Genomic DNA, 23,516 nt, shown 5'->3' on the forward strand with positions numbered 1-23,516 from the left:
CCCACCCGAGCCCGCTTCGACCCGCGCGGTGGAAACCACAGCGCCCGCCCCACTGCGCGTCCGGCGCCGAACTCGCTCACAGAGAAGCGAGCTCTCTCCGCCCGGCTGCCACCGCCCAGCCCCGGCCCTAGCCCCGGCCCGACCACCACTCGCCGCCAGCTCCCCGCACCTCGGCGCTGCAGCGCCCGCCCCGGAGTCGGTGGCGCGGGGGTGGCGGGCGCGGAGGCTGGAGGGCGGGCGCTGGCACCGGCAACGCCTGAGCACCAGCGGAGAGCGCGACACGTGCGGCCCAGAGCACGGCAGCCACCCGGTCCCCGCCGGCCTGGGACCGCGCCCGCGGGCAGGCGACACGCGGTGAGTGACCAGTGGCTCGGGGTGGGGGACAGAGAGAACCCCAGGATCCCTGACCAGCGGGGTGTCTGCGTTCCCGGGATTCCGTGCCTCCCGTCTTCCCGAGGAGACTTCGGGGACGTCTTCTCTCTTTAAGAAAACGAAAAAATATATATTATTTTTTAAATCTTCCAATATGATTTCAGATGGCTTCTCTTCATCACAGTCCTAACGCCCTGGGCACAGATGTTCACTTGGAGGTACTGGGTTGTGGTTTGGCTGGATGGAGGGGAGGGAGCGCGCTGACTGAGCCTCCAAGGTACTCTCCGGGCCGGGCACAGAGAGGTGGGCTCACACGGAAGAGAGGGGACGGCGACTGGGAAAGGGCAGAGGGCACCCCTGAGGGTCCAGCCTTGGTTCAGGCCCACAGGCGTGGCTCCCATTGCTTGAAAATGTATCTAATGTAAGATATTGGGGGGGGCCTTCCATAGTCTCGGATGAGGGTGAACTATCCCTGTCTCAGCAGGCTTTCCTGTGACCTCTGGACTGACCCTGCTGTCCAGTTACTAGCAATGCTCTGGTGCAAGCAAATTGGCCAGCCTCAGTTTTCTCTTCTGTGAAATGCCTCTTCCTTTGTGAACTATGAGGCCCTTCTCACCTCCCTGGGACACACTAAATATCAGTGTCAACATTGTACGTGATTATGTATCGGTACCGTTAGATTCAGGTCTTACAAATAGTAACCTAAAAGCATACAAATAGATCTTGCTTAAGAACAGGGGCCCGGCAGGGTGGCTCACGCCATAATCCCAGCTACTTGGGAGGCTGAGGCAGGAGAATTGCTTGAACCTGGCAGGCAGAGGTTACAGTGAACCAAGATGGGACCTCTGCACTCCAGCCTAGGCAACGGAGCAACAGAGCGAGACTCTGTCTTAAAAATACATGCATACATACATATATTAAAAAATATATAAATATATACATATTAAATATATACATATTAAATATATATGCACATATATATAAAGAACAGGGCAAAATTAGTCCTTTTTTCTCCATTTTTAAAACTCTAGATAATTATCATCTACTATGTGTGTGCTCTGTGTAGATGAACATCTTTGTTGAGCACCTACTAGGTATTTGGTTCTTGAATATACGTTATCTAATTCCTTAAAAACATAGTGAAACTGTTATTAGTATTCCCATTTTACAGATGTGGAAACTTACATGTTTCACACAGTTAGAGTGACAGGTTTCTGGCTCAAAACTGTGTTCCTTCTGTTTCTACCTCTCTGGCTCAGAACCTTATACCCACCTCCACTTGAGCAAACAAATGTTGGATTCTCATTTTCCATTAATAGGAATGGTCCAGTGCCCTATTTCTCTGTCCAACACTAAAGTCCAACACTCAGGTCCACTAAAAGGACCTTAGTGGCTAAGAGCTAGCACTTTCTTCCCTATTTTAATGTGAAATCCTCAATACATTACACTATCTGTTAGGCACAACAGGCTCCAGAAGTTTGCAATATGCTGTTTTCCATATGTCATGCGTCTTGAATGTCATGATGGTTATATAAGCTGATAAATTCCCAAACTTTGACAAACAGAATTTTTCCTGTGTTAGAATGAGTTTTAGTGTGAAAAAAAATTCTAAAGCACATGTATAATTTTTAAGGTAGAAGAATCCTCCAAGTACAGTAGGTATGAGGCATCATTTCTCAATTGTGGACTTATTTTTGTATTGCTTCACCTGGTTTGCTCTCTACTAAATTATTTGTCATCTTTGTAATTATACTCACAGCACTGCTGTCAACTCCTACATATAAATGTGTGCAGAATGGCCAGACGCGGTGGCTCATGCCTGTAATCTCAGCACTTTGGGAGGCCAAGGTGGGCGGATCACCTGAGGTCAGGAGTTTGAGAGAGCCTGGCCAACATAGTGAAACCCCATCTCTACTGAAAATACAAAAATTAGCAGGGCATCATGGCACATGCCTGTAATCCTAGCTGCTCGGGAGGCTGAGGCAGGAGAATCACTTGAACCCAGGAGGCAGAGGTTGCAGTGAGCAGAGATCGCGCCACTGCACTCCAGCCTGGTTGACAAGAATGAAACTTCGTCTCAAAAAAAAACAAAGCCAAATCCCAAAAGAAGTCTTATACAATTTCCTTTGCTCTAGAAAGTTTCTAGTGCTCTTCACTAGTGTAACAGTGGTTTGTTTTTGTTTTCCAAATAAGTATTGAACATGTACATTATGGTCAGTGCATTTGCTGGACTTAGACTTAGTGAATATAAAGAAACGTAAGGCCCAGTTCATGACCTATGAAGTCAAAATTGTTTGGGAAAATTTTGAGAATACTTAATATGTCTTAAATGATAGGTGGCATGAAGTTAGGAGTTACTGAATCTAGTTTTAATCAAATCAGTCTTTCAGTGGTAAACCAGATGAGAGGGCAAAGAGAGGAGTCAAAAGCAATGCCATCTAACTTAATTCTCGTAGTGTCACTGAAAAGAAGTTATACTGCCTTTTTTCTTATCATAATAATAATAGCAGGTGACATTGATTGAGCTCTTGCTATATACCAGGCACTCTGCTAACAGCTTGTCATTTAACCCTCACAATAATCCTGTGAGGTAGGTGCTGGTTTTTTGTTTGTTTTTTGTTTTTGAAACAGAGTCTTGTTCTGTCGCCAGGCTGGAGTGCAGTGGCGCGATCTCAGCTCACTGCAACCTCCGCCTCCTGGGTTCAAGTGATTCTCCTGCCTCAGCCTCCCGAGTAGCTGAGATTACAGGTGCACGGCACTACGCCCAGCTAATTTTTGTATATTTAGTAGAGACGGGGTTTCACCGTGTTGGCTAGGATGATCTCAATCTCTTGACCTCGTGATCCGCCCGCCTCAGCCTCCCAAAGTGCTGGGATTACAGGCTTCAGTCACCGTGCCCGTCCGGTAGGTGCTGTTCTTATTCCCTTTTTACAGATGAAGAAACTTAGGCTGAGTGGTCAAGTGAGGTAACATTGATTGAGCTGTATACAGGCCATACAGCTAGAGTTATCCTAGCCTAGACTTCGGTGTCCTGAGCAGATCCACTGCTCATTTCATTACTACTCCACTTGCTCAGGAGGCTCTTCTAGGAGCTTGGACTGAGGTGATGAGAGTAAACATGGTTCAATTCCTCTTGGAGGTAGTAGCTTTGTGGGTTCAACATGGGAGCCCTGAGGCTTGCTGAGAATAAATGAGGGGAGTAAGCCTATTCCTGCAGAATTTAAACCAGTAGAAGAGGGAAAGCAGTTCGACTAACAGAGCATCAAGCTTGGATTTTTATTTCTCAGGTGCTCATGGAGCGAGAAGGGAAACATAAAATGTAACTCGAATCCAATTCTGGATTTATGTGTGGTTTTTCTGGGTTATCTTGGTCAACTTACAGATTTTTCTATCTGTAAAATAGGATACTAATCATTACATTATGTACTTGACCAAATATTAACAACTAAATTATGTGCTTTGCACAGTGATAAACTACTAAGTAAATGTCTACAAAAGATTATTAAAATTAGAATCTTTTAACCTCTATTTTGCAGTTATATGCAGGAAAAGCAACATATTAAGTAAAATATCAGGAGATACTGAGATGGAGCGTTGTTAGTGTAGAGACTTTGACTGAATTCTTCATTTATATGAGAAACCTGGGGAAACACGGTGGGATGCTGATCACTACCCTTAGTTCTTTAATTCCCCTCCCAAGTGTGCCTCCAATTATCTTAATTGTGAAATTCTTAGAAAATTCTCAAAACAATGTAATTGTTTTAATATGTTAATGCCTTATAGTACTTTATGAAAACACTCAGTGGTTGCTTACAAGGTAAAGCAAAACTTGGCCAGGACTTTGCAAGTCCTGGATACCCGAGATCCAAGGATAAACCTCCTGCCATTGTCCATAAACAGAGACTTCCAGATTGAGGATGTCAAAGAAAAAACCTTTCCAATAAACTAAGGAAGAAAAGTTAGTGAAAGAGGTTTAATTTTCTCAATAAAGGTCAATTGCTATTTTTAAAATAAGGAAAAGAAGCTTTGAAGTATGAAGTTAGCTGCCATGGTGACAGAGGCAGAAATGGAGGAAACAGGCGTGGCGCCCGGGGCCTCTTTCCAGCACATCATCCTTCCCAGTAGAAGACAGCTGATTTTATCAACAGGTCTAGCAGGATACAGAGAGTGAATCAGAGAAGGCTGGAGTTTTTGAAGCTTTATTGAACACTTGCCATGAAAGTTTTAGGCTTATGGGAGCTATTCAAAGAAAGAAAAAATGTCATGTAGTTTATTTGAAAGTGTCTTGTTTCTCCAAGACTCCATTCATGTCTTGTTTCTTTCTTTCTTTTTACTGTTATATTGGATAAATGCTTGTTCAATCTATAGGATAAAATAGTTCTCAGTACAGACGATTCAGGGGTTGGGGTGGGATAAATTCATTTCAACTGTGATTTGTTTACACACAACATTTCAGGAGTCTATTATGTCAAATGGGATATATCTAAAATGGAAATAAAGACGAACAGAATTGACAGAAACAACATTCCAGAAAAAATAGAAGAGAGAAAAGCATAAAGGAAGTTTTTAAAAATAAGCTATAAAGAGGGAAAAGAGAAAGCACATTGAATTTGAAAAAAAAAAAAAAAAGGAACAAAAATTCAGAAGTCTCCTGAATTTGAGCAAGAAAAGAAAGTTCCTGTACTTGGGTGAAATTAAAGAGGAACCATAGGACTACAAATGCTTACCAGTGAAATTAGAGAAAATTCCAGGGAGCTTCATCAGCTGCACAAAAAGGAAAGCAGGTGTGTGTGTTAAATTTGGCTCATGTAAACAGTGCTTGGACTATTGAATAGAAAGAAGAAAAAGTAGAGAAGGTTGCGCGTTTTACTTTTCTTCCCCTTCAAGCCATTTAACATGACGTTATGAATGGGGCTGACTTGATGATGGGGCCTGATAGACGGACTTTTGCCCATGTAATGGCTTGTTACATTCTTTCACCAAAGGGTAGACTTAGAATGAAAACCAGTTCATTTTCATGCCCATAACTCAGAAAAAATTAATGAAGAAGAGAAGGTTAGCTAATGGGTAACTTCATTTGATTATCCTTTTCCATCACCATAGTGGAATAGCATTAGACACAGTTACATATTGTATGTGCGCTGAGTTTTGTTGTTTCATCCTCTTTTGAGGGAGGTGGGCATCAGAAGTAATGAGTCAACCTTCTGAAGAGTAAAGCATTAGGCATTATAAATGCTTTACTAGATAGGTATCATAAAGATTGTATGTAAGGTGCCTAGCATCATGCCTGAAACATAGTAAGAGATCAAAAAATTGCAGCATTAATATTAGTATAGTGTTAAGATTAACATTATTTTTAGTATTATGCTGCTACAGTTGCTATTGATTACAAGCAGTCTCACATCTAGAAGTAATGTTGGATTAGAAATCAGGAGACTGCCCGGGCACGGTGGCTCATGCCTGTAATCCCAGCACTGTGGGAGGCCAAGGCAGGCGGATCACCTGAGGTCAGTTCAACACCAGCCTGACCAACATGGTGAAACCCCATCTCTACTAAAAATACAAAAATTAGCTAGCCATGTGTGGTGGCGCACGCCTGTAGTCCCAGCTGCTCAGGAAGCTGAGGCAAGAGAATCACTTGAACCCAGGAGGTGGAGGTTGCAGTGAGCCAAGATGGTACCATTGCACTCCAGCCTGGGCGACAGAATGGGACTGCATCAGAGAGAAAAAGAGAGAGAGAGAGACAGAGGTTCTGATCTGGATTTTGCTATTAATGTGAACTTGAACAAGTCCCCTCTTTTTTCTAAGCCACGGTGATCCATGTGTAAAGTAGGGAATAAATGACCTCTGAAGTGTTGTCTGTATATTGATCTGCTACCAGTAAAACATATCTCTGTAAGTAGCTTTGCAGGCAGAAGGGAAAAATTTTGTTCTTTGCCTCGTTTAGTCACCTGATCATTAACAACATGCATTTATATGACAACCAGCCTTGAGGCGTACTTGGTCATTTGGTTGTCTGTGGTAGCCCAGACTGAAATGTCAGCTGTTGGAGGGGAAGGGAGCAGCAGCACACAGTAGTTACTAGTAACTCGTGTGGCTCCTTCCTCCCCTGACTTTTTAAGTTCTTTGATAGTCTTAGGAATTAAGATTTTTTTTACCTGGCCTAAGAAAACATACAACTCTAGTACACTGAAAATCATATGTGATTTAGCAAAGAAATACAAATGAGGGAATCAGCAGGGGAAATAGGAACCAGTCTCAGTGGGGTTCCTACTTTGTGCTAAGTATTCTCATGAATCCACAACACCATGGACTGTTCACAATAACTTTGCCTTAATCGTCACTGTAACTTTGTCGAGCTAGGTATTACTATACCTATTGTAAGGGATGAGGAAATGGTGCTCTCACAGTCAATAGCAGACAGCAGAACTGAGATTCATTCACCTTTTTCTTTTCCTTAATACCACTGTTTCCCTTGACCTTAATACGGTGCTACAGAAGAATTTGGAAGTAGAAAGTTTTCCTGCCAGCATGAGATTATCACCTGTGAAAGGAAACTTAAGAGTTTCTTTTTTCCTAGCCTAGCACAATACAATTTTGAAGTAGCTGCATGCTTTGTGCTTCTCTCTAGAGCAATGGGGAAAGAGGCTGGTCAGGGAGTAATTGTCTCTGTCTTCCTGCCGGTTGGTGTATTTCTGGCTTGTTCCCGCCCACCCCACCCCCATTCCTGATCTGAGACGTTGTTTTCACCATCTGGAAACTGTCACAACTTGAGTGATGAGTCAATGACATAGCACACTCTTTGATTTTCTGATTCAAGATAGAGTTGTTGTTTTAATATTTACCCCCTAGGCAGGGTATGTGAAGGATGTTTACAGTTATAGGAGGTTTCATTTTATTGGAAGATACTTCATTTACTTGAAGGTCTTTGGGGATTCTGAACTTCTCATAAATGGAGAAGCTATTTTTACCTGGTAGTCAGAGAAAATCAGCAAGTTTGTGTTTGGATCGATGTACCATTATATAAACTCAAATTTTTCTTCCATTTTACCCATTTCATATACATATATATGTTTATATAATATACACATATATTTTAACCTATTTAATAATCAGACACAATATATAAAAAACATATTTCATATATATCCATTTTTTAAAATCCTTATAATTATCATCTGAGTATTTTACTATTTGGAGAATGTTATAGCTTCATAAATTGTGATCCATGTTGAAAATTTCTACAAAGGGGTGCCATAGATATCTTTTGCAGTTAGGAAGCCGAAACCTTCTTAATCCCTATGTAGCCATTCATTTAGTTATCTTCCAGTTCAATCCATAATTTTATCTATACCAGAATATTCCAAATTTTAATGCAGCAGCTAGCATAGCTACTATAGGGGTAGAAAAACTCCCCTCCACCCTCCTAGGGTCTTGGTTGAGTCTGAGAATTAAGTTGACATTAGGTTAACAGGAAAAAAAATAATACAAATTTACTCAACAAATATTATGGGACATGGGAGACATGAAGAAACGAAGACCTAAAGAAGTAGTGAGAGTCAGTTACTTAAATACTGGATTGGGCAAAGAATAGTAAACTATAAAAATGTGACTAAATTATGTGGGGATGCTAAGGTTTGTACAGAATTCTCTCGGTCTCAACTTCTCATCCTTGAAGATAAAGATGTTGTTGACTTTCTTTCTAGTACAGGGAATGTCTTTCATATGGGAATTTTACCTTCTTATTTTAAGAAACAGCAGAAAAGTCAAAGTGATCTTCTTGCACCTGCTGTTTTTCAAGTGCCTTTAACTCCAATCGTCAATATGTCAGAAGAGTATATTTTAACACCTTTACTAATACAACAAAAAACTTAATCCAATCCCAATGTAGTAGAATAAGATTTAATGTAAGTAGTTTTAATGTAGTTGCATTAAACTAAACTAGAAGTAAAATAGATGAACACACACACAATTTAAGTTTTATCCAGGACAGCACATGCCTACTATGTGCCACAAATTGTGTTCTCTGCCCCTGAGGAGCTTGCAAGGAAATGGAGGAGATAGACAGGTATCTAAATAAATTAGTTCTTTTTAATTATGGTACGTGCTAAGATGGGAAGATGCCAGGGTGCTCTGAGGATACTGGTAGGAGGGTTCACTCTGACCTGAAGACATAAGTAAGGCTTCCTGAAATCTGACCACTTCTTTCCATTGCCACTACTACACCTGATGACCACATCATCATCATTTTACCTGTGCCTCTGCAGTCATTTCCCAACTGGTCGCCTGCATCCACCCTCGTCCCCAGAGTTGTGTGTGTGTGTGTGTGTGTGTGTGTGTGTGTTAATGTCACTTGTATCTTGTTACACCCTCAATTAAAACTCAATTAAATAAGTAAAATTCCTAATTAAACACCAGTGGTTTCCCATATATTTGAGAGTAAAATCTAGGCTCCCTTTTTTGGCAAACAAGTCCATAGTAAATCTGGTTCCTGACATCTTCTCTAATTTCATCGCATACCATTCTCCCTGCAGTCACTTTCTCCAACCACCCTGACCTTATTTCTGTGCCTCTCCCTTGGCAAGCTCGTTCCTCTGCCTCCAGGCTGTGCATTCACCATTCCTCTGTGAGGAAAAGTGTTCCCACATCTTCGGTTGGCCAGCACCAATTTTAGCCCAAGCTTCGCCTCCTACAAATGCCTTTGCTGACAAGTCTCTATCCTCCCCGGGGTCTCTCCTCTTTTATGTCCTTCTTTTATTATTACCGGGTTGTTGCTTATATTTTTGTTTTTTGCCTCTCTACTCCAGGATGTTGTTTCCATGAAAGCTAAAATCCCTTCTGTCTTGTTCTCTACCATATCCCAAGGCCTTGGCACTTAGCAGCTGCTTAATACATATTTATTGAATGAATAACTGAATGAAAGGTGTCTGAACTGAGTTTAGATGGATGAATAAGACTCACCCAGTCTAAAAATAGTGGCAAAGTAAAGAGAATAGCATGAAGAAAAGACACAGAGGCATGAACAGGCATGAGACGGGCAGGGTTATAAGCAGCTCAGTGTCACTAGATGGTAGTGTCAGAAGAGAGCGGTGGTGGATGTGGCTGGTGATAAACACAGAAATTAGCTCACAGAGGCCATTGTATTCCACGACCTTGGACTTTTGGTTTAGAGACGGGGAGACCGGCAGATTTTGGCTTAAATCTGTGCTTCTCAAATGTTTTAACAATGACTCACAAGAAATAGATTTTATGTATCTGTGAACTGAGATCCATCCCCAGCTTTTAGACGCTGTCACATTCGTTGGCTCCTGGCTCCTTCCTCCACTTCAAAGCCAGCAGCAGCAGAGCGAGTCCTTGGTACATCATATCTCTCTGACCCACTCTCCTGCCTTTCTTGTACACTTTTAAGGACTCCTGTGATTATATTGGACTCACTTGGTTAATCCAGAATAATCTTCCCATCTCAAAGTCCTTAACTTTAATCACGTCTCCAAAGTGTCTTTGCCATGTAGGGTAACCTGTTCACAGATTCTGGGAATTAGGGCATGGACATCTTTGGTGGGCCATTTTCCTGCCTACCACAGGGATGTTTATAGGGAGTTTTCTAAAGATCATATTCCTTTCCCTCCTTCGCATCTTTCTTTGAATAGACATTTATTGAGTACTTACTGTTTCCCAGTGTTAAGTGCTGGTATTCAACAGTGAGCAAGGTAGTCAATGTTCCTGCTCATATGGGGCTTATATTCTAGTATAGAAGACAGATGACAAACAGGTAATTAAGTAAAGAAATGAGGTAGTTACAGATTGTGCCATGAAGACAATAATAAGGTGATGCGTAAAAAATCAACTGGGGAAGACCACATTGGTCAGGGAGGGCGTGGGAGGGATAGAGACAGTGGTCAGGGAGGGGCTTTCTGGGGAAGTAACACATAAGCTGAAATCTAAAGGGTGTAAATACGTCAGCCACACGAAGAAGCTAGGGAAGAGGATTCTAGCAGAGGATTTGGAAAACGTGAAGTTCTCTAGGCAGCAAAGGGCATTGTTCAAGGAACAGTCTGAAGGCCAGTGTGAATGGAAAAGAGTGAACCAGGCAAAAATGTAAGTGATGATGGCAAGATGGGAAGAAGTGAGGCCATGCAGTGGCTGAGAGACTGTGTGTGGTGTGGGCTGTGGATATTTTTCTAACAGCAGTAGGGACCTGCTGAAGGGTTTCAAATAGTGGTGGTGTGCAGCGGGTAACATGATCTGATTTATGTTTTTCAAAGGTAGTTGGCTATATGAAATGGCTTAGAAAGGGCAAGGATGGACTGGAAAGACACGTTGAGGGCTAGCATAGACTAGGGGAGAGATGACAGTGGTTTGGACTAGGGTGAAGGGACAGTTGGAATGGAGAGAAGTGCATTGATCTGTAAAATATTTTGGAGGTAAAGTTGACAGGACTAGAGATGGTTTAGCTGTAGGAAATGAGAAAAAGATTGGAATCAAAGATAGCTTCTAGGTGTTTTTAGCCACTTAGGGATGAGAATATCATTCACTAAGATAGAAAAGGCTGAAGGAAGAACCGATTTGGAGAAAGGGTGACAAGAATTTAGACTGAACACCTTAATACTGAGAATCTGTTAGACATCTAAGAGGTGATGCAAAGGAGACAGATGGATGAGACTGGAGCTCAGGGGGATGTGTGAGTTGAAGATCTACTCTGAAATCTTTAGCTAGCAGATAACATCTAGAGCCAGGGGACCAGGTGAGATCACCTACAAAGAAAGTAGAAATAGAAAAAAAAAAAAAACCTTGAGTGTGCTAAGGTCCTCCAAGAGTTAAAAATCAAGAGGAAAACAAAGGGTAGCCAGCAAAGACTTATGCTAATATGCTAATATTATTTGGAGTTTCCCTGAATGATGACTAGGCTAGAGGTAGAGGAAACAAAGAACCCCATAGGGACAGAAGTGCTGTGTCTCTAGCACTTAGTGTACCTAGCACATGAAAGGCAGCCATCCATATTGAATGAGTAAGTGAAATTTTCTGAAACTCTTCAATATTTTCTGGCATATGTCTAGGTATGGGGTTAAGAGGTAAACTTTTGCTTTGCATTGGCTACTTTTTAGTGGACTGACACCACAGAACTTCCCAGCCTACTTTATGATTTTTTGGCCTATCTTTAATAGAATTTAAAGAATTTGTTACTGACCAGTAGAGCCATTCCTTAGGTTTGAATTTGAAACAGATCAGAATTGCCAGCTTATGTTTTCTGACCCATTCAAGATAAAATCACTCTGTAAATAAGTAATTAAAAAACAAATAAGTAAACGAGCTTCTCTAGAAAACCCAAACAACCCTTGGAATTCCTTTTTTACTGCCAAAGAGATCAATCTTTTACTAAGTTCCAGATGGGTTATGAGCCATTTTTCAATCTACTGATTCCAGAATCACATAACTGGATCAGAAACTCTCATTAGTCAAACTACTCTGTGTGGTTTGATGATGAAGCCTTGTTTAGAAGGAAAAGAAGAATAAAAGTGTTCTGTGGGACTAAGTCTCAGATAGGTTAAGCAACTTGCATATGGTCTCAAGTATTTAAACTCAGTGCTAAAGGACCCCAAAGCCCATTGCTGTGGCCTGAATGTTTATGCCCCCCTCGAATTTATATGTTAAAATCCTAACTGTCAATGTGATGATATTAGGAGGTGGGGTCTTTCGGAGGTGATGGGGTCATGAAGGTAGAATTTTCACAAATGGGACTAGTGACCTTATAAAAGAGATCCCAGAGAGCTCTGTTGTCCCTTCCACCATGTGAGGTCACAGCAAGAAGTCCCCGTCTATGAACCATCTATGAAGTGGGCCCTCACCAGGCGCTGAATCTGCTGACCTCTTGATCTTGAACTTGCCAGCCCCCAGAACTGTGAGAAATAAATTTCTGATGTCTATAATCTACCCAGTTCATGGCATTTTGTTACAGCAGCCCAGATGGACTAAGACATCCAAATTCTTTCTCTAATCCTTTGCTGACCCCAAGAAGTTTCACAGAGATGGGGTTTGGAAGGTGGCCAAGATAATTTGATTTACTGATTTCAAAGGCATATGTCATTTTTTAAAATAACAAAATCTCAATAAGATGGAGAAAAATCAAGTGGCAATTGAAGCTCTTCTGAGCTATTTTGGCTGTGGTATTTTCTGAATGTATTTAACATGAATGAATTTGTCTTCTTTTGCAAGGAAGAATACAAAGTTCTATACCAGAGTCGATTGTTGATGGCACATACTTTTAGACGATGCTCACTGGCACTTATTTTTATAACCATGTGGCTGTTGATTAAAGCAAAAATAGGTAAGATATTTCTGTAAGTCACTCCGTGGAAGAATTTGTGGTTTAAATTCTCAGTTACAGATGAAGTATGTATTTATGGTAAATGTTCTGGTAGTTGGTCTTTTGTAGTCAATCTCTGTCATTTAAGTGGATAAGTCTGGTTCTGTCTATAGTAGTTATTTAATTTAATTTCTACTAATGATTAATATAAGGGTCCAATTATTTTATTTCTTCCTAAGAAAGTGGCTTGGTAACCCAGTTAGGCATCACAAATACATGTTTTACATTTCAGCACATTTTTTTTTTTTTTTTTTTTTGTTTTCTTCTTTTTATTATACTTGAAGTTCTGGGGTACATGTGCAGAATGTGCAGGTTTGTTACATAGGTATACACGTGCCATGGTGGTTTGCTGCACCCATCAACCCGTCACCTACATTAGGTATTTCTCCTAATGCCATCCCTCCCCCAGCCCCCACCCCCTGACAGGCCCTGGCTTGTGATGCCCACCCCTACCCCCGTGTCCTTGTCTTCTCCTTGTTCAACTCCCACTTAAGAGTGAGAACATGCGGTGTTTGGTTTTCTGTTCTTGTGTTGGTTTGTTTAGTACTTTTTTTTTCCTGCCTCCCACCCTCCACAAGTTTTTTTTTTTTTTCTGAGACAGGGTCTGGCTCTGTTGCCCAGGCTGGAGTGCAGTAGCACAATGTTTGCAATGCTTTTTAAATACTCTTTTAAAACTGTCTTTTTTTTCTTGGTACAAGTATTTAAACAAAAATTATAAATCATAAATGGTGATGGAAACAAATGTGTTTTTTTCTGTGAAGGCTTTAGTAGTCTGGTAAATAATTTGCATATGAGAGAGGCTGGTTTTTCCCAAAACTGTGTTCCTGAATGTTCTTCCAATCCTGCTGTCTAACCACTTTCCTGGTTATAGTTCTGATTATAGTATTACTGTTATGAGAAGGATGCATATTTTCATTCAAATACAGTTAGACTTCAATATGTTTACCTTCTGTTCTCATTGTACATCACTATTATAACCAGAGACATGTAGGTTAACTATATTTGCATGATCTGATGGGGTTAATTTTACCCTGTTTTGGGGAATTACATAAACTCTTCATTTTGAAATGGGTTTATTATCACCAGCTAAATATTGCATTTGTATCTTATTGCAGATGAGTGCAAGAGAGGCGATGTGACTGTGAAGCCTTCCCGTGTAATTTTACTTGGATCCACTGTCAATATTTCATGTTCTTTGAAGCCCAGACAAGGCTGCTCACCCTATTCCAGACGTAACAAGTTAATCCTGTACAAGTTTGACAGAAGAATCAATTTTCACCATGGCCACTCCCTCAATGCTCAAGTCACAGGTCTTCCCCTCGGTACAACCTTGTTTGTCTGCAAACTGGCCTGTATCAATAGTGATGAAATTCAAATATGTGGAGCAGAGATCTTAGTTGGTGGTGAGCATTCCATTTTGAATTTTTAAAACTGGTGATCTTTTGGTATTTTTGATCTTTTGGTATTTGATGTTAAGCAGAAACCCAAATACAGGTCAATGTTCTTTCTTTTCCCACCACATTGAAGTATTTTATTTTGATACTGACATGAAAGCTTCAGTGTGAGTTCAGAAATTGGAATCTTATTTGCCAAGTCTCTCTCTCTCTCTCTCTCTCTCTCTGTCTCTCTCTCTCCATCAGAACCATTTATCGTTGTCCTTAACTCCAGTGGCAGAAAAAATGGATCTCTGCAGTTGGGTCTTTATGCCTTTTTGACTTACGAGAATATGTTTAAAGCTACAGCCTCCTAAAAAGAAAGAAGAGATGTCTTTTTAAACTTATGCAGCCCAGGATGACTACACAGAGTTGAGCAGCACCTCTTGCCCTACCTAACTTAATGCCTCCCAAAATAGTTCTTCCATCCATGCTCACCTAGACCACTGGTTCTCATACTTAGCAGAATGTAAAATAAAACATTGATCACACTTACTATCTTTTCCTCAGTTCTCTAGAAAACTGACTCCAGCGAAATAAAAAAAAGTAAAGAAAAAACCTGACCTGCTAACAATTCATGAGAAGGGGGTGTGGGGCAGAGGAGTTACACAGCCCCAGGGAGGCAAGAGGGAAGGAGTGAGCCAGGAAAGGGAGAAAGGCAAATACCAGGTAGTAACATTACTGAACCGGCCACAGCTTCAACAGAAAATACAGCTGGTTGTTTATACTCTTTGGAACATTCCCAGAAAGAGCATATAGAAATCTCATGACAAGAGAAAGAAAGAAGAACTTAACTATGTCCCACTGGCCAAAGTCCACCTGACAGGGGATCAGTTTCCCACACTGCTGGCTTGCATTGCTGGTCCCTTCAGGCAGCTGCTGGGGGATTAGAACTAACCTGTCAGAGTTGACACCTGCAGCATGAGCCACAGGGCACAGGATGAACCAGCAGCCAGCAGCACACCTACCTGCAGTTCGCAACCTGTGGGCCCACAGCCTTGCAGGTCCAACCAGGCAAGCCCGTGAGCAAGCATGGGCCCTGAGGGATTCCATGGCACCCTGTGCCTCAGTGGTTCCAAGGAAGCTTTGGGGTGGCAGACAAGAGGCATGAAGAGACTAGGAAGAATTGCTCTAGCAGGCTGGCTGACCAAGTCTCATAGACATGGTCTCTGTCATAAAGGTAGTGATATAGAGCTCAATGAGACTCTGTCCAGGAAAGATGGAAACCTCTTCTCTGTGACCATTAAGGATATATAGATGTACAGTTGGTACCAGGCAGTTTTCCTGGAGGGCCCCCAGAAGCATTGAGCCGAAGACCAAGCAAATGACCAAGCAGATCATTGGTAGGAAGGAGGTATAAACTAGGCCAAATACTCACCTTCCAGCTCAGGGCCTCCTGTTCATACCACTGTGAGTCGTGTACTCAGCATTGACAGCCTGTGGTACAGTAGAAGTAGCATGGGCTTTGAATCTCAGCTCTGCCAGTAGCAGTGTACTTTACACAACTTAAATTATCTGAGCCTCAGTTTCTCCATCTGTGTTATGAAGATAATAACATCTACCTCATAAAATGGTCGTAGTAATTAGAAGACCTCTTATATGCAAAGTGCTTAATCCCATGCAAGGCCCATGGGAGGCATTTAGGTGATGGCTTTAGGCTTCTCAACAGCAACCTGGAATGTGGAAGGCAACAGAGTCCTGACTATAGACTCTTTTCAACTTAGAATTCTATCCTCAAAGTGTCAGTCAAATGTGAGGGTAGAATAAAGACATTTTAAACTATGCTCAAGATATTTCCTCCCATGCACCCTTTCCCAGGGAACTAATGAAGGCTATGCTCCACCAACCCAAGTCATTCGACAAGAAAGAAGAAAACATTAAATCTAAGAAACAAGAGAGCCAAAGGAAAAAAAGAAGGAACTTAGGAGACACTAAGGATGAGCAGTCCCAGAATGACAGCTAGGTACCAGGCATGGAGGCAACCTGTCTTATATTGGAAAATCCACAAGGCTCCAAGAGAGAAGTCCTTAAGCAGATGAAATGGATAGAAGTGCCAATACATTGCAGTATATTGAACAGTGATTGAGATAATTGGCTTGCAAGTTTGAAATTTTATTAACAAGAAAACTAAACAAATGGAAAAACAAGATAATTACTAATTCTAAGATTAAAAGTTATACAGAAAATGAAAAGTTAATATAGTATTCTATATGACTCAGTCATGACTAGTGTGTGTATATGCATAAGTATACACTGTATAAATACATATAAACATATCTAAATGTATATGTGTACATGGGTACATATGTATACAAGGAAGAGATTTTCGTTTTTTTTTTTTTTTTTTTTTTTTTTTGAGATGGAGTCTCGCGCTCTCGCCCAAGCTGGAGTGCAGTGGCATGATCTCTTCTCACTGCAACCTCTGCCACCTGGGCTCAAGCAATACTTCTGCCTCAGTCTCCCAAGTAGCTGGGATTATAGGCATGCACCACCATGCCCAGCTAATTTTTATATTTTATTAGAGAGGGGGGTTTCACCATGTTGGCCAGACTGGTCTCCAATTCCTAATCTCAGTGATCCTCCCCTCTCAGCCTCCCAAGTTGCTGGGATTATAGACATGCATCACCATGTCTGGCTAATTTTTGTACTTTTAGTAGAGACAGGGTTTCACCATGTTACCCAGGCTCAAACTCCTGGGCTCAAGCTGTCTGCCCACCTCGGCCTCCCAAAGTGCTGGAATTACAGGCATGAGCCACTGTGCCTGGCCCAGGACTCTAACTTTTAAATATGAACTTATAAGTTAAAATGACTCTCAGACCACCTGTGTGGAGTCCCTGAGAAAAAAGTAAACTATTGTAATAGTCCAGGAAGAAGTGATCAAGTCCTTATCTAGGGCAGTGGCAATGGGAACCAAATATGGGAACAGATAACTCAAAACCTGGTGGAAGTAGGATCCACTGAATTTGATGACTAACTGGCTGTAGAAAATGAAAAGGAAATGTTGAGAAAGACTCTGATGTTTCCAGTCTGTATGCCTTAGAGGAAGCTGATGCCCCAGGCAGCTTCATAAAATGGAACAAGAATAGATGTTGAATCAGAGAGAACTGGCTCAAACAGCTGTACCAATTACTAGCTATGTGACCTTGAACATGTTACCTAACGTCTCTGAGCCTCAGCTTCTTCATCCATTCTATGAGGTTAATCTGAAAGCATCCCTCTTGAGTCATTTATACAGATTAGATGGCGTCATGCACATAGTGTGCTTAGCACAGAGTGTGGCACCTAGTAAGAGCTCAAAGGTTTGTTGTTGGAATTTATTGGCAACATTCCTTATTCTACTTCCAGCAAGAGCCTCCAGTGTTTTTTGTTTGTTTGTTTGTTTGTTTGTTTGTTTTCTTTTGAGACGGAGTCTCACTCTGTCACCCAGGCTGGAGTGCAGTGGAACAATCTCAGCTCTGCGCAACCTCTACCTTTTGAGTTCAAGTGATTCTCATGCCTCAGCCTCCTCAGTAGCTGGAATTACAGCATGTGCCACCATGCCCAGCTAATTTTTGTATTTTAAGTAAAGAAGGGGTTGCACCATGTTGGCCAAGCTGGTCTCAAACTCCTAACCTCAAGTGATCTGTCCACCTCAGCCTCCCAAAGTCTTGGGATTACAGGCATGAGCCACTGCATTCAGTGAGAAGAGACTTTTTTAAAGGAAAAGTTTATTATTCTATTGAAACTATATAAGCTAGATATCATTATACCCATTTTATAGATTCAACTGAAGCTCTGACTTGTCCAAGGTCACACAGTGGGCATTCCTGTGCCTATGTCTGTGGTGGATGCTAAGGACAAAAAAGACATTTATTTAATCAATTACAGATTTTTTTTAGTGTAGACAATAGCTAGGACTTCTGTAGTATGCTCATTTTATCTAACCTAAAGGAAATATGTATCTACGTGTGGGTCTGGGTATTAGGGTAAAATGGGATGCCTGAATATCTAAGTATTTCTCTGACCTCCATTTTGTCCAAGAAATTCCTAGTTTGGGTCCTGTCTTTCACTATAAAATAGCTTTATTTAAAAATACACACCTTACAATAGAAGGGACCATGCTTGCTTTGTACATCTTTGTGTTTCCACAGCTAGCACTGTGCTTGGCTTGTGGGAGGTACTCAATGTCTACATACATAAAAGAATTAATTTATAAATGCCTACAAAGTGCTCCAAGGGACACTGCAGAAATTAGATTTAGATGGTATAGCCCAGGAAGACATGAGTGAGGCGAGTGGGTATACGTTTCTTGACAGCAAATGTCTGGTGAAGAAAGCAAGTAAGTCTCTCATTTTTAAAGGTTTCTAATATTTGAATGGGCATCACTCCAAAGGAAGTTAATTGATTATTACCAGGGGTAATGGAACTAGCACTGGATGTTCACGTGTCAGGGAAAATGGTAGAATATGGAGAAAAGGCTTGGACTTGAGCTACCCACAGCTGAGCTGGAGCCTTGAATCTGCCACTTCATAATTTTATAATCTTGGGTCAGATATTTCACCTCTCTCAAAAATAAAGATAATAATGGTATCTACCTCATGGGGTGCTATGCTGTCTAATTCAGAAAAACTGCACATAGCACTAGACTAGGCATATAGTAAGTATTTGATCCATATTTACTAGTATTATTACTGTTTCTAGGAGAAATTTTTGCCTTATTGGCAAACTGGGACTTGGATGAAATCTGAAAATGGCTTCTAGTTTACCTGGGTTTACGGCATGTGGGGGACATATTGTCATGTTGTTGGCAGATAATAACAATTTGGTTGAAATATCACCTGTGTGATATATAAGGTTTTTGTCTTTTCTTTTTAAAGTTGCTCCAGAACAGCCTCAAAATCTATCCTGCATACAGAAGGGAGAACAAGGGACTGTGGCCTGCACCTGGCAAAGAGGACAAGACACCCACCTATACACTGAGTATACTCTACAGTGAGTGAGAGGCTGTATTCTTGCAGCTGTTTTGTAGATCTTCTCTTAAATGACATTTAGAAATATCTATTATTTATTTATTTATTTAGACGGAGTCTCACTCTGTTGCCAGGCTACAGTGCAGTGGCACAATCTCAGCTCACTGCAACTTCTGTCTCCCAGGTTCAAGTGATTCTCCTGCCTCAGCCTCCTGAGTAGCTGGGATTACAGGAATCCGCCACCACGCCCAGCTAATTTTTGTATTTTTAGCAGAGACGGCGTTTCACCATGTTGGCCAGGATGGTCTCGATTTCTTGACCTCATGATCCGCCCTCCTCGGCCTCCCAAAGTGCTGGGATTACAGGCATGAGCCACGGCGCCTGGCCTGTCTGTTTTATTTTTACCAGAGAGAAGAAGCAATAGATACTTCTAGACAATTAGATACCTTTTTAAAAGTTTCTGTTTATAGTTAAAACTGCTTCATTCATCTACAGTATGAGAGACCTAATATCTTGGGTCTGAGTTCTAACTCAGCGTTCTCTTCAGTGCATCCAAGATCCAAGTTATGGCTGTTCTTTCCCACTCTAGTAGGGTTAAACTGGTTGCATAAGATCGCTTCTCTTTTTTGCAGCTGCAGACTCTTGGGGTCATGATACATAAATAAACTCTTCCTTGTGCTTTCCATTCGCTTGGAGAAGTTTCTTTTTAAAGCACCATTGGCTGACCTAAGAGTCCATGAGAAGAGAGAGTCTGGGAGATTCTGTTCCTTGGAGTAGATTTCGTGATCCCATTAAAGATCCAGCTGATTTGTGCTATTCCTGAGTGAGGAGGAGATGGAGGAAAGGAGGGGGTTCTGTAGTACATTTACTTTTTCTAACCTACAAGAAATATCTATTGACATGCAGGTCTCAGTATTAGGGTAAAATAGCCCAGGATTCTACTCTGGCCACTGCTGTACTAGGAACTGACAGTTCTGTGCCTCGGATGTCAAAGTGGCCACGGTCCTTAGGATAATGTTTGGAACTGCCCCAGGGAGCCAAGATGACAGCAGGGTTTGGGGAATTACAGCAGCGTAGGTGTGGTTACCTATCTATCTACACGAACATGAAAGAACATCTCAGTTCTACTAAAAAAGGGAGTTGGGTGAAGTATAGTCTTATATGACCATATAATACAAATATTCCTGGTGTATATTACCAAGTCATAAGATTGACCTTTAAAAATTGTCTAGAATTCTAAATATTTAAACATTTTGTTCTTTTCTACTGTAAGTAGAAAGTAGTACATAAAACATCTTGCTACACGTGGTTGTGTTTTGTTTACAGGTTAAGTGGACCAAAAAATTTAACCTGGCAGAAGCAATGTAAAGATCATTATTGTGACTATTTGGACTTTGGAATCAACCTCACCCCTGAGTCACCTGAATCCAATTTCACAGCCAAGGTTACTGCTGTCAATAGTCTTGGAAGCTCCTCTTCATTTCCATCCACATTCACATTCTTGGACATAGGTACATTTTATTTCACTATTTCACTGGTTCTTTATAATTATTTTTAAAATCATTCAAATTTTTTTTATGGTTGTTTCAAGAAAGACAGAGATTGATGGAAACTGGCCAACAGGCATAGGCAAAAGATAGAAATTACTTTGATGCAAGTCAAAGGGTGCATGATTCTAGAGCTGTATAAAGATGGCTATACAAAGTGGGATGTTCAACATTATTCTCTCTGTTGGAGAAATTAGTCCCTGGATTCAAATCCCATGAAAGAATCAGCTACTAATGATACCACCTCACTGAGGAGAGGGTCCTGTGGGGTCATTCAAGATGCTCAGTGCAAGCCCTTCTTGAAGGAGGTGTACTTTCCCCCCCGTGGCTACTCCCATTGTTGTGAGATAGGCTACATGTGGGCCTGCTAGGTTAGAGCACCGAGGTACAAACTATGAATAAAATTTCTCAAGCCACAGGTGCGTCTTGCTCTGAGAATATTTACCTCCAACCCTGGAGTGAGCCAGTACATTCCTGAGCAAATGTAATTGGTCCAGTTGAATCAGAGGCCAATCTCAGGCATTCCAAGTTCTGACCATCCAGGCAGAATTGGGCTGCCTGAAGTTCCAACCTCACACTATGTGCTTCTCGCCTCTCTTTTCATGGCACTTCTTTGCATACGTACTGCTAACGATGAGTCTGATCATTGGCATTTACTATACACTTTTCCACCACATTTCTTCTCAGGCTTCCTCCCATTTTTTTTTCATACATCATTGATCTCTAGGCTACCTTCTTGCCACCTGTTCTTTTCCTCTGTCCCTTTGCTATGAATGTTCCTACCAACATTTCTTCTCTTCCTGAGGCAATCATCACTAGCCACCTCTGCTTCTCAGTCATTGGAATTCTTGAGTTTGGCACATTGGTTTTTAAAAAACCATTGGATTAAGTGGAGTTGAAACTTATCACTAATGTTGGTAGTAGTTATTTGGTGAAAATGAGATTTGATTAAGGGGGATTATTTTAAAGATTCAGAAGTGAATCCAGCTTTTAAAAAAATTCTTTCTTAAAGCCTGGAACTTTTCCTTTGTATATTTTACCAAATTTGATGGTTGTGCATCTCAGAACTGAGTTTTGTCAAACTCTTTATATCTCATGCCAGTACATAAGACAATTGCTGATCACGGATCCTGAACCACACTTTTTTGTTTGTCCTGGTTACTAGTGAGGCCTCTTCCTCCGTGGGACATTAGAATCAAATTTCAAAAGGCTTCCTCCGTGAGCAGATGCACCCTTTATTGGAGAGATGAGGGACTGGTACTGCTTAATCGACTCAGATATCGGCCCAGTAACAGCAGGCACTGGAATATGGTAATGATCTTTAGAGTGAAGGAAAAAACATTGAAGGGTTCTTAATATTGCTGCACAGACCTCTGTCTTTTCATACAGCAAAATATAGAGTTTAAGAATATTTATCCCAAAGTACACACTTGAGAACTATCAGAAAGTCACGTACGCCTCTGTTGATTAAGAAATATCTTGAATTTTGATCTCTGATTCTGAAATTTTTAAAGTTTTTGTAAACCAATATTAATTTTCTATAGTTTGTTTCTAACAGAGGATTCGTTTCTCCTTATTATTTACCCCCATCCTGTTATTACTTTTTAGCATTTAAAAAAGATATTGAAAAGAGAAATATTAAGAAATGTCCACAGAGATTTATATAGAATTTAATATTCCAAAGAAAAGGTCTACAATTTGATATAATATTAGGCATTACATGTTTTAAAATAAAATGTATGGGATTATGATTCTTTCCAGGATTGTTGTAAAATTCAATGGCTTATAATAAAAAAGGATCAGTTCCACAGATAGCTGATATTCAAGAGAGTATAACTAATTAAAGCGTTTTTTTAAAAAAAGCCAGTTCTATGTTTGTGTTAAAACATTCATCACATTCTAATTGTAATCAAATAAAAAATAATCTCTAGTGTAGAAACTTCTCCAAGGTGTTTTGAAACTTCATAGTTTTCAATCTTTACTTGTTTTTCAGCCGGTTTCAGGATCCCCCTCGAGAACCTACATAGATGGGTTCTTAGTCCCGGGAGATTTTATTTTATTTTTAATAAGAAGCTATATTTCAGATTAATATCATATCTATTCGGTAAGACAGTCATTGATATTTCTTCTCATTTAACGGTAGGTCTGAAAAACAAGTAGGATCAAACAGCCTGGGGTTTTTTTCTCATTTTGTGTTAAAATTCTTTAAATTAGCAATCTAGTATTAATAGGCACTTTAAAAAAATGTCTGTTTCAAGGTTAATGTTACAGAGGCCAGAGGAAGACATGATTTGCTGGATCTGAAACCATTTACAGAATATGAATTTCAGATTTCCTCTAAGCTACATCTTTATAAGGGAAGTTGGAGTGATTGGAGTGAAACATTGAGAGCACAAACACCAGAAGAAGGTATGTGTCCAAAATATACATACATATCGGGGAGGAATAAAGGGGAGAGAGGGGGAAGATGTAACGATGTCCTTGGAATAGAATCTTTAAAGTACTGGTGCTGAATCAAAAAGTATGACTACATTAGTTAACAACTTAATTTTTATATTAACTTAAGTGCTGAGACTGTTCAAGGAAATATGTTTTTATCGCTAGGACATTTTTAACATTGGGTGAGTTCTACTCCTGTTTGCTATCAGTCATGTTGGTTATAATGCTTGGTTGTAACTCTTATCTCTCTTACTATCTCAGTAACTTATTTCACAGAGCTATAACCAGTAATTAATCTCATTTCTTGTTAAAGCTTCATATATTTTATATTTTTGATTCGATGAAAAGTAATGTGGCTCAATAAACTATATGAAAACTTGAAAGAAAGTAGGCTCTGGAGACACATATTGCA

The 23,516-nt window shown here is 40.7% G+C and overlaps 1 protein-coding gene across 1 annotated transcript in view; it reads left to right on the plus strand.

The window, feature by feature from the left end:
• The first annotated feature begins 312 nt into the window (after positions 1 to 312).
• Positions 313 to 23,516, plus strand: part of IL12RB2 (interleukin 12 receptor subunit beta 2) — a 92,713-nt gene continuing 69,509 nt past the window's right edge. The window contains exons 1-7 of the mRNA XM_050763965.1: positions 313 to 354; positions 12,590 to 12,697; positions 13,852 to 14,139; positions 19,026 to 19,140; positions 20,445 to 20,629; positions 21,831 to 21,976; positions 22,924 to 23,074. Of these exons, the coding sequence (XP_050619922.1) occupies positions 12,622 to 12,697; positions 13,852 to 14,139; positions 19,026 to 19,140; positions 20,445 to 20,629; positions 21,831 to 21,976; positions 22,924 to 23,074 (961 nt within the window). The 5' untranslated portion in view covers positions 313 to 354; positions 12,590 to 12,621. The remainder of the gene's footprint in view (positions 355 to 12,589; positions 12,698 to 13,851; positions 14,140 to 19,025; positions 19,141 to 20,444; positions 20,630 to 21,830; positions 21,977 to 22,923; positions 23,075 to 23,516) is intronic.

This window comes from Macaca thibetana, chromosome 1 (assembly GCF_024542745.1).
Source record: "Macaca thibetana thibetana isolate TM-01 chromosome 1, ASM2454274v1, whole genome shotgun sequence".
Classification (NCBI taxonomy): domain Eukaryota; kingdom Metazoa; phylum Chordata; class Mammalia; order Primates; family Cercopithecidae; genus Macaca; species Macaca thibetana.